Source organism: Gavialis gangeticus, unplaced genomic scaffold (genome assembly GCF_001723915.1).
Source record: "Gavialis gangeticus isolate Ggan-Ray unplaced genomic scaffold, GavGan_comp1, whole genome shotgun sequence".
In the NCBI taxonomy this organism is placed as follows: domain Eukaryota; kingdom Metazoa; phylum Chordata; order Crocodylia; family Gavialidae; genus Gavialis; species Gavialis gangeticus.
The window spans coordinates 39,322,784-39,334,214 of record NW_017729032.1 but is presented as its reverse complement, the minus strand read 5'-3'; the positions used below and the strand labels follow the sequence as shown (position 1 = coordinate 39,334,214).

The window sequence follows — 11,431 nt, the reverse complement described above, 5'->3', positions numbered from 1 at the left end:
CAAAAAAAAAAAAAAAAAAAAAGCAAAAATAATGATGCTTAAATATACCCACTGATCAAGAAATTTCCTCAGATAATCAAGAAATAAAATAAGAGAAAACTAGTAAATATTTTACATCCCAAATCTATCAGTATATAAGATGCTGGGAAGAGATAAGACAAACAGCTGACAAACAGTTTTATTCTGTAAATATATGGAAATATATTAGGAATACGGGGCTAGAGGGAACTTTCCAAACCGATGAGTCCAGTCCCTCACGTTCCCAGGTAACCAATTCAGGAAAAGAGTTCACAAGAATATCCACTCCAGCCCCTTTTACATACCACAGTGACAAAACACCTGTTAAAAAACCCCAATGTGCCACAAGATGAGAGCTGGAGAGAAAGAGTACACTAATGCCTTAGCTACTGCAAGGCAGGGAGTCTGCCAGGTAAAATGTACTCAGAGTATCCTAAGAAGCAGATCACGTTCCACACTAGAGCAAGGTAAAGATTTAAAGAAAAAAAATGTCCTCACCAAGCTGATCTGTGAGAAAATTCCTTCCTGACCCCAAATCTGGTGACTGGTTCAGCCTTAAGCATAAAAGCAAGACCTGCCAACTGGGAACCCAAGAGGTTTCCCAGTATCGTTAAGAGATCCAGTTCTCCCAAATCAATCTCCTAGCTCAGGTGTGGCATAAGCAGCATGTGTGGGTGGCAAGCAGAAAACAGGGAAGGGGACGAGGCACCACAGTGGCAGATAGGGCAGAGGGTAGACAACAGAGTAGAAGACAGCAGGAGGAGAAGGAGATCAGAGTGACACTTCGTGTGGATGCAGAGGTAATTTGTGGCATGCCTGCCAAAAAAATTGACCCCACTGTTCAAGCTGTAGCCAGTGCTAACACCCAGTGCTTCAGAGAAAAAAAAAAGTGAATACAAAATCTCAGCAGTCAAGCAATCCATCAAGGGGGAAAGAAACTTTCTTCCTGCCCCTACAAGCAGCCAGCAGAAACCTGAAAGCGTGAGATTATCTGACACAAATGCGAGTATCGTATACTGAGAACAGGTGTCCATTCAACTCCCCTAGGGGAGCACAAAAATACTCAAAGCCACATACCCACTGCTCTGATATCGTCTCCAGAAACATCCCTGCACTACTATACTGTACCTTTCAGAACCTACCCATTGCTATCTTGAAGCAATTTAAGTTTTGCTCACACGACTTTGTTCAGAAAACCATTCCAGAACTTCACTCCTCCAATGGTTAGAAATCTTATTCTAATCCCCAGTCTAAATTTGTTTATGACCATTTTGTACTCATCTGATCTTTTTGTCAAGATTATCCTTTGACTTGAATATCTCTTCTCTTTCCCTGATACTCACTTCCCATGATCACATCATAGAACCAGGACTGGAAAGAACTTGAAGAGTCACTGGGCACCTATACATGTGCAGGAAGGCTGCTCCAACATGTTGTAATTACAGTGCATCAGAGAAGACTCCAGTGTCACATGTATCAGCATCCTTGTGCTGAAAAATGGGAGAAGCTCATTTGACAAGCTTGAGTTAAAGCACCCCGGCTGCCATTTTTAGCGCAGGGATACCAATACACGTAACACTCTGGGTGGTTTAATTAGAGCAGCTAAAACCAAAACACCGCCCTCCCCTGCCAACTCCCAAAGCACGTCTATAAATGCCCATTTAATCCTATCCTCTTGCATAAATGCAGGATGTAGTAGTCCTAAAGCGTTCCAGACAAATGTCTATCCAACTTTTGGAAAACCTCCAGTGAAGGAATAACTTTCCTAGGCAGATTGTTCCATCGTCCTATTGATTTCACAGTAGGATTTTTTCCTGAGATTTAATCTAAATCTTCTTTGCCTGATTGCCCCATATCTTGCCAGGGTAGTAAAGGGGAGCAGTTGTTCTCCCTCTTCTATGTGGCAGCTTTTCAAATATTTGAAAATTGCCATCTTCTCGCCATTTAACCTCCTTTTCTCTAAACAGTACACCTGGTTCTTTCAACCTTTCATTGTATAGGTTTCATTCCAACTCCTCTCAACCTTCATTTTACTATGGTAAACAAGGCAAGTTCTGTTAGTCTTCTCTCAAATTCTGCATTCCCCTAATCATTCTAGCTCTTCTCTGCACCTGTTCCAATTTAACTTAATCTTAGTTAACCAATGGTGACTAGATGTGTATGTAATATCCTAACCTGAGTCCTACTGATGCCATGTACAGTGATATTAATACTTGATCTCACCTAAAAATAGCCTGCCAAAATACACCATAGACTTGCACTAGCATTTGGGTTTTTTTTAAGGATCCTGCATTAGCAGCTCATGGTCTTCCTATAATTAACAAATATACCCAGGTCCAGCTCTTCCTCTGTTCATTTCAAACTATTAGCTCCTACTGTATTACAGATGTTTTTGACATTAGTCCCTCAGTACGCAACTTTGCACTTTGTATTATTAAACCTTTGGCCATGTCTACTGCTGTACTCCAAAAGGTTATGTACCCTGTATGATAAATCAACTATCCTCTGTACTGGAAATACCTCCTAACTTTGTCTTATGCAAATTTTACAGACGGGTACACGTCTGGCTCTTGCACAGAGTGCTCTTACATGCATGCTGACTGACTGACTGACCATGGTTGCTAATGAAAATATTAAGTAGGGTGGATCCAAAGACTGATTCTTTAAGAACACAACAGTCAACTCTCTCATATTTGGTAACTCCTCTTTCAACATAACCTGTTGCAATCTCCCTTGTAATCAACTCCTTATCCAGTTTAGTTACAGCAATAATCCCCATTTCCTCCATTTTAACTAACAGTTTTCTGTGCTTAAATTAGATAGATTAGATCCAGTGCAATGCTCTTTTCTAAGAAATCAGCCACATTTTTCTGACATAAACCTCTCCAGACAAATATCCATGTTGCATGTCCCATTGGCCCACTTCTAACTTCAGTACTGTCATCTTGGGCCATGGCAGCACTGCACATCCTGCAGTTTGGAAGACTACCCATATGATAAGGAGGTCCATCCACACCCTAATGAAGAATGAAGGGGGGTGGCTGCCCATTCCTTGCCCAAGATACAAGTCCTCCACTCCTGGCTGGTGCAACTGATGCCTTGCCTCATCCATTCCCTCAGAATAGTGCTGAACGGGTGCATTCCATCTTCCAAAAGCCTTCATTATGGCTCAGCTAGATACACTAAAATTAGTCTTCAACTGTACTGTGCATCTCAACATCTACTTATAGAAGCTAGCAGATGTGGCCCAGATCCTGGAATCACAATCCTGGTTTATTTCCAGAATAGATATAGCAAATCCTATCAGCAAATAACAAAACCTGGCAGCAGCCCAGCTGTAGAAGCCCTATGGTTCCTGCTCACTGTGCTTATCTGCCAACATGCATACAACACACACCACATGTCAACTGAACTACTTCCTGGTCCTCAGGGGTCCTGTGAAAAGGCTGTGGAAGACTTGCCTCATTTCATGCTTTTCAGAGTAGCCCAGATGATCCAAAAAGAGGAAACTCTTTCGTCTTATACAGTGACCCCCCAAAAATGCCCTTTCACCCTGGCCTCAGAGTAGATTTTGACAGCTTCTAACTGAATAAAGCCAGAAGACCTGAAATTAAATTTGAGGGCCCTCTCTGTCTCTTTCTGTCTTAGTTAATTCCACAGTTTAAAGGCATGAGTAAACAAATAAGTTAACACAAAGTAAATGTGGGTGAGGATTTACGGCAGGTGAAATATTCCATAGTAGCTATTTTCACACATGCATGAAAGAAGGGCAAGGTACAGCAGGTTGGATTTTATTTACCACAGGATAAGAGCTTGTGCGTGCCACAGTACCACTGTTTATCCTCTGTGACCTGTATCTATATTCATGCTCCTATTTTATGAAAAATATTTTTTATTATTTTTAACTCTCCTACCTTTAAATGTAACTGATGTTCTTTCATTCTTCAGAAGCACCTGGTCTACCTATGCTCTCATAATTGTATACTTCTATCATGATAACCACCTACTCAGAGGCCTGTATGAGGTAATTACAAGGTAAAGTTGCCATGAAAAGATATTATTTTATTTGTGGGGAAGAGAACCCTACTATTTGTATTCTATCTTTTTCTAAAGGAAGATTTTTGGGAACTACTATTTTCGAGTCTGCTCCAAAGCGCTGTAATTACAGTGCATCAGAGCAGCCTCGCTACTTGTGTATAGGCACCCCTAGATTCTACACGCTGGGTACCTGAGATATCTTTGTTGCAAAGTATACTAGTAACTTAAAGTCCAGAAGACAAACCCTTTATTTAAAAAATTATAATGAATATTTAGTAGTATTAGCAGCAAATCAGTACTATGGAACTGCCATTTTCTACAATTACAATAACAATTTTCAAAAAATATTTTTAAAGTTCAGTATATCTGATATGGAAAATTGTTTTAGGAACTCAAATAAAATGTGTGCACCACAGCAGGCTGAACTTCCTCAAAAAGTCACATACACATTTCAATACTTGCCGAATAAGTGAGGTCTAAGTTGATGTTTTCTGCAGACGCAATTTGTTCACGTTGTCTAACCAGCACTCTTTCCTTTCTTCCAGCTTCTTTTGCCTTCTCCAGGGCCTTAAAACAGATCAGATATTTTTAGAATTGCCATTTGTCTTCCCTTTCCAACTTCACTTCACTATGAGAAATAAATAATTTTTGTACCTAGTTCCATTATACAAACAGAGCACACATTCAAGAAGTAGCAATATTACATAAAAGAGGAGGTTTATGTTAAAATAATATTAAATATAAACATTCAGCAGAACAATGTTCATTGTCATCTTACCATAAACATTTTATCTCAGAAGAGTGTGAACAGTAATGTTATAAGCAAATAAAAATAAAAAGCAAACCCATCTATTTTATTAACTTATTAGACAGCACCAAAAGAAGATTACCATTGCATAAAGTTAAGTATTCTGGCCAGATCACACAATTCTGCTGGACCTGTAAATTAGACTTTGGTGGAATGCAAGTGCCTGTGTTGCAAGAAGGGAACCAAATTGACATGCTACCTAAAATTGCCCAAATGCTTAAATTTATCAGGTACCTTCAATATAGTTTGAATAGATCTTTATACCTTTAAACGTAGACATTTATGCTGACTCAGAAGTGATCCAATCTGAATAACTACTTGCCCAATTTCTGCAGAATTTCCGCAGCACAGTGGTCAGAGCACTCACCAAGGCAGTGGAGAACTAGATAAGTGCCCAAACCCCCTGGCTATAGTAGAGCCCAGGGGTTTTCAACCTTTTTGGAGCAGTGTACCCCTGGCAGCCAGACACGGAGCAATGTACTCCACGGCTAGACGTGGAGCAGGGGGGGTACAGTCGAACAGAGAGTAGGCAGCCTCCAAGTGCAAGCTTCCCCTGCCCCCTGCATCTGGCCAGGTGGGAGGCACCTGTGCGGCAGTGTGGGATGCTGCATGGCAGTGCTCCATCCCTGCCCACCCACACATACCCCCCCTAGGGCCTTCTCAAGTACCCCTGGGAGTATGCGTACCCCTGGTTGACAACTTCTGGAGTTGCCTAAGTGGAGGCAACTTCTATCCCCTCATTTTAAAACCAGGCCACTATGCAGTCAAGAACGCAAGAGTCCTGAGCTAGAAGAGCCTCACTGTGTAGCCTAGTGATGAGGGCACTTCCCTGGGAGAGGAGAAATTTGGGTCCCTATTAAAATTATTTATTTTTTTAACCAATGACTGCCTAATGTAAAGCGCATTAATGGTGCCCCACCAGACTGCTCTATCAGCTGGTGGTTAAGGCACCCTTATGGAAAGTATATGCTGTGGATTTGCCACGGAGGAGGGACAAGAGCTCAGATCTCCCAGTTTCTGAGTGCATTCTATCCGTTACATTATCATGCAAGGGGTGGGCACTACTATAACAACTGGTCTACTACAAGGCTTCTCTCTAGACACCTTATATTAAAAATGAATAAAGGAATCTAACTACCACCTGAGACAGGCAGCTACATTCTGGCAAGCAAAAGGCATTCAGCCATACCTGGGTGCTTAGCATTTCTTTTTGGCTTGCTATAGGCCACTGCCTACTCAGCACCTAGGTATCTCACTATGTCCATCTAAATCATACTTCTGAGGCAAAGAACCTATTTTAGATACAGTACTGCAACACCCAAGTATAGGCTCCTACAAAGTCAGCTGAGATGTAGGCCTTATCTTCAGATACCTCAAATACTGCTGAATTTACACAGGGGAGAAGGGGAAGTGTGGGTGGGCAGACAGACAGACAGACTAATTAATCATGCCTGTGTCCTCTTTGTGGTACTGTAAACCCCCGCTGGAATGCAAGATCAGCCAGAACAATAACAAAATTAAAAAAGACAGCTTTAACAGTAGACTCTGGAATTCACAGTTTATTGATGCATGCATGTTGTGTTGCTTCTTACAAGCTCAATGAAACCTTGATAATCTTACCAATTTCAAGTCTCCACAGCTATTGGCAATGCAGCTTTCTTCAACCAACTCATTTACTTTTTTTTCTAACTGTTTCATCTTTTCTTCTGGGCTAAAATTAAGGAAATAAAGGATCAGTTAACATATGCAACCACAACTAATTATACAACAAACAAGCTTTTAGTAGGCAGATTATTAAAAATGATCCATCATAGTTGCCTTAGGTGTTGAGTAATGTATCAAGGTTCACAGTGGTCCGCGAGTACAAAGACAACTATAAGTGGCCCTTTATTGCTGTTTTTATCAGAGATTCTATCAATAATAAGAGCTGGTGAAGAAAGAGAAGATTCTGCAGATATACTGTGCTTAAATTATTAGCTTAATGAAAGAACAGGGGTTTACTAAGCATTGATCCTCCTATTAGAATAAGAGGGACTTATATAAAGAGCCAAAAACATAGTAGGAATAATGAAAGTATGAATATATGAGCGGGGTGAAACTTCCTAGCACTCTATTAAACCTCGCAGTATATAAGTATTACATTAAAAAGTTGACTTAATCTGAAGTATAAATTTAGTTTGTAATGATAACTCTTTAAATAAAGCATCAGTACAATTTTAAATTAGAATCACTGATTTTAAAATCAGAAGCTGAGATTCATGTAGGATTATTTCGCCTGCAAAACAAGTGATCTACATATTTCCTTTTGTCCTCTGCTTTCAGCAAATTTTCTTATCTCTGTCATTTAGAAATTCCAGGGGCCAGCCTTTTATCTCTCTTCCCTAATCGTCTCCATGTCAGGCTTCCATCACTCTCAAACATAAAAAATGGGCTAGTAACTTTTAATCTCAGTTTGGGGTCATGCAATTCTGTGAAAGACAAGATTCTGTGATTTTCCTAGCATATGTACCACAGAATTACTGCTATAGTAATCCCTTGCCAGGCAGGGGATTTCCACAGCCCTCCAGCAAATCAAATCCTTTTCTGTACCTCAGTTGTTTGATATAAATCCACATGTTCATTCAAACTGTTGGGTCACAAACATAGTGCAAGATATTGCAATGCAATGGGAGGAATGGAAAAGTGCTAGTGATATAGCAAAGTAGATTGTTTTACCTTATTTTAAATCATTAGTTGCCCAAAGCTCATCCTGCTAGATATAAATAACAACCATGACTTCAGTAAGAATCACACTCTAGCCTCAATCCTGAAAAAAAATCTATCCGTGTTCTTGATTTTACTACTCTAAATAGTCCTATTGAAATCAATGCACTTGCAAGAGTAGCCCCACTGATTGCCAGTAAATTTGGCACATGATTTAGTATTTGTGGAATCATGGCCTTTTCCTGTAGAGAGAAAATATGGCGCATAGGCTTCTTTTATGAGCTTTCAAGGCATTTATTCCAAAAGTGAACCTAATGAAAATGTGACCAGCTTACCTGTCTTCATTTTTCATTTCTAAAGGGGGAGCAGGACCTCTTCCTTGACCAAGGGGATCAAATGCAGAACCTGCAAAATTAATACACAGTACTAAAAACTGTGCAAAAATGGCTTATGATAGCTAGTGATTTCTATGAAGTCTACCTCGCATTGCTCCTTTAGTATAACCAGCTGCATGAACTGCTGTCATAGGTCGGGCAACTCCATCCTTAAACAAAAAAAAGAGACTGTTTTTATGATTGGCAGAACATTTCTAAAGCAAAGGATGGGGGAAATAAATAAGGGGATAATTTACATATTGCAAAATTTTGAAGTGAAATGTACACTTTAAAGTTGATGCAGGCTGACCAAGTATATATTGGTCAGCCTGATCGACTCAGGTCCTCTCCAACCATTATATTACCAGACTATAACATAGCCAAATACATACTGGAATTATTTCTAATTAATAAATGATACAAAAGAAATATCGTATTAGGCTGTCTGTTAGAATTTTAGAAATATTCAAAGACCTCTTGCTCCAAATAATCTTTTTCCACAGACATGAGTAATCATTAGTGTTTTTTGGTGTTTCTAATTGTAATCTGTACATTTTTATTTCTATGATTTTAGAAGGGCAATCTCAAGGGCTAGCCTGTTAAGTCTAGTAGCTCCAGACCATGTTTCAAATTACTACTATACTTGGTGTCAGAGTTCAGTTTCTGAATCTGTATGGTTTTCATGGGCAACAAGGATTAAAAACTATGTGTTTATGGATCAGATTCTTTTGCTCAATGCTATCTCAGAGAGGTACAAAACAGCTGGCAATGGGCTATAATTCACTAGCAGTGTTCCCTCTAAGCTGTGTGGCGTGTGCGGTCACGCAGCCAGACATGCCTGTGTGGCTGCACACAACATACAGCTTAGAGGGAACGCTATTCACTAGCCCATTATTCCCCCAATTTAACAAAGTCTGCCACTGTTGAGTGCCTGTTAATACATTTCCATTCCTGGCCCAGATGTCAATATTAAGTGTATATATGATTTAAGACAGTTTAAATACAGTATTTGCAGCCCATATTTCCACTGTAATTAATGTCTTTAAAAATAAAGAGAGATTAAACATCTATAACAAAAACAATCATTCAGAATCTGAATTAAGACAATAAATAAATAATAAACCATTACCTGTATAGCTCCTGTCATAGGTCTTCCCATTGACGATAACATTGTCTTTGACTACCAATATAAAATAAACTTATTTAAAATTAGCAATTACAAGACATTAGGAAACTATAAATACTTCAATATATTGTTGTTTCTGTTTCATGAATGTACATTAGCATCCACCCTTGCTCCTAGTGAAATCAGCTGCAAAATTTCCATTAACTTCGACGAGGCAAGAAAAGCTCACATTGTGTGCACTACTTGCACTAGGCAGTAACCCCACAGTTAACACAAGTTCTAAAATGGGGCATCATTTTTATTTTGTTTCCTAAATGTAAAAGACTAATTGTGAAGTTTTACATTATTTATTTTATGCCATTTGAATTTTCTCTGTATTTTTGTTTAGTTTCTGTTCATAAATTTAAGAGGGTTTAAGCCATAGCACTAGTACTTCTCATTGCTGACTGAGTATATATTTGAGAAAAAATGTTGTCCGTCTGTACAAACAAAAAGTTTAAGAGGTAGATCCTGAGTAGATCTGATGCAATAAGTAGGAATATATTTTATTAGAGGTAAGATCACATTTAGATATTCTTTACAACAGGGGTTGGCAACCTTTTACTCAGTGCAAGCTGAGCTTATTCAGCTTGGTTTTATGGCAGGCCAAGTGTTGCTAGCAACTATTAGATATTCCACCACTAGAGAACAGTAGCACATCCTTGCACAAAACCTACTAATGGTAAGATATACAGACTCCCATGCTTAGTAGGCCAGATACAATTTATTTGTGGGTCAGACTGCAGGTCATATTTTGCCAATCCCTCCTTCAATATAAATGAAATTACATGCCCTGTACCTAAACCCAATTCATATTGCAGGGTACACATAAAATTCCACTAGAAATTATATATTTCTGACAGTTTTTATCTTATAACAATAGATATCCATTTGCAATGACTAATGGATATCTTCCACATAATGAACGTTCCAGTATTATAAGCTCTAGGACAGTCGTTCTTAAATTTTGGGGAGCAGGGAAGACATCACATACCCTTATTTACATTTGTTATACTGCTGTATACTTGTACAATTCTGTGTTATTGATAATAAAAAGTAAGACTGAGTTACTACAGCCATACTGCAACCTCTCCAACAACCTAAGAGATGTTATAAAGCAATTCTTCATTTTTTTCCTTCTTTTCCTCCCCTTACATGAGAAAGAAATCATACTGCATGAAGGATTTACAGGGTGTGCAGGTTGGGGAATATCTCTTTCTAAGCATAAAACAAAGAACAAAAATTTACCCCAAATCCAGTAGCTAAAGGTCGGGAAGATGATGTACCTGGAATTTTGGCCGTTACCTTGGTAAAAAAAGAAAAATACAGTACACCACACAACCATAATTAATCCAAAAATGATTTCTTGGTATTTTTGCATAAGATAGTAAAATTAGTTCACAGAAGTGACTGTGCTTAAAAAATTACTATGAAAAGTTCTACAGTGGTGTTTCTATATTCAGCTTTACTTGGATAAAGCTTTTCTTTCTAATGTGTGGTTTTCTGGTGATTAAGTGGCGTACAGTTCTCATTGGTTTAGAAGAATTAGAAGATTATTCATTTCTAAAATACTATGTGCATATAAATATTAGACCTCCTTTGTAAAATGATATAAGATTTTTTAAGCTATAACTAAGTGAAAATAACCTGACCAAGGCAAAACTAAAAAAGCTTGTAAATTTTGTATATCATACTCAGGGGCAGATCCAGGGCAGTGCAGTAGCACAGCTGCACCTGTTTTTGGATTGCACCACATCATGGGAGCCTCCAGGGACTTTTAAACATCCCTAAAGCAGTGGTTTTAAATACAGGTGCACCAATAGATATTTGGGGTCAATACCAATAACTGATATTTAAGAAGATGTATCGGCTGATACCGATCTGCTTTCCGATACAGCTGCCTCCAGCTGGTCAGGGAGGGGAGGGAAGGGGCATGAGGGGAGCAGATCAACATCCCCCGCAGTGAAGGAGGGGGAAAAGGCAGGTGCTGCGCAGGCGGGGCAGGGGGCCAGAGCCGCAGCTCGTAGGCAGGGGGGGAGGATGCTGCCTCCACCCCAAATTTTGCCACTGCTCCACTGCCAGTGCCGCTGCTACCAGCCATCCGGCACAGCCCTGGCTCTTCCCAGCACATGGGTGGAAGCAGGGTGCTGAGTTAGGGCTGTGCCAGGTGGCTCTGAGAGCAGAGCAGCAGAAAATTTGGGGCGGATGCAGCATCTTCCCAGTACCGCCGGCACCCGTTCCAAGCCCAGCCCCAGGTGAGAAGAGCCCTGTAAATCCCTGGCTACAGCGTGCCCCACCCCACCCCACCCCGATCCGGGGGGCACA

General features: G+C 39.8%; 1 protein-coding gene across 1 annotated transcript in view; it reads right to left on the bottom strand.

Moving 5' to 3' along the window:
* Positions 1-11,431, bottom strand: part of IFT88 (intraflagellar transport 88) — an 87,887-nt gene that overhangs the window by 63,721 nt on the left and 12,735 nt on the right. Inside the window, exons 4-9 of the mRNA XM_019525082.1 lie at positions 10,355-10,411; positions 9,071-9,121; positions 8,048-8,111; positions 7,903-7,972; positions 6,485-6,575; positions 4,519-4,623 (exon numbers count right to left, since the gene is read on the bottom strand). Coding sequence (XP_019380627.1) covers positions 4,519-4,623; positions 6,485-6,575; positions 7,903-7,972; positions 8,048-8,111; positions 9,071-9,121; positions 10,355-10,411 — 438 coding nt within the window. The remainder of the gene's footprint in view (positions 1-4,518; positions 4,624-6,484; positions 6,576-7,902; positions 7,973-8,047; positions 8,112-9,070; positions 9,122-10,354; positions 10,412-11,431) is intronic.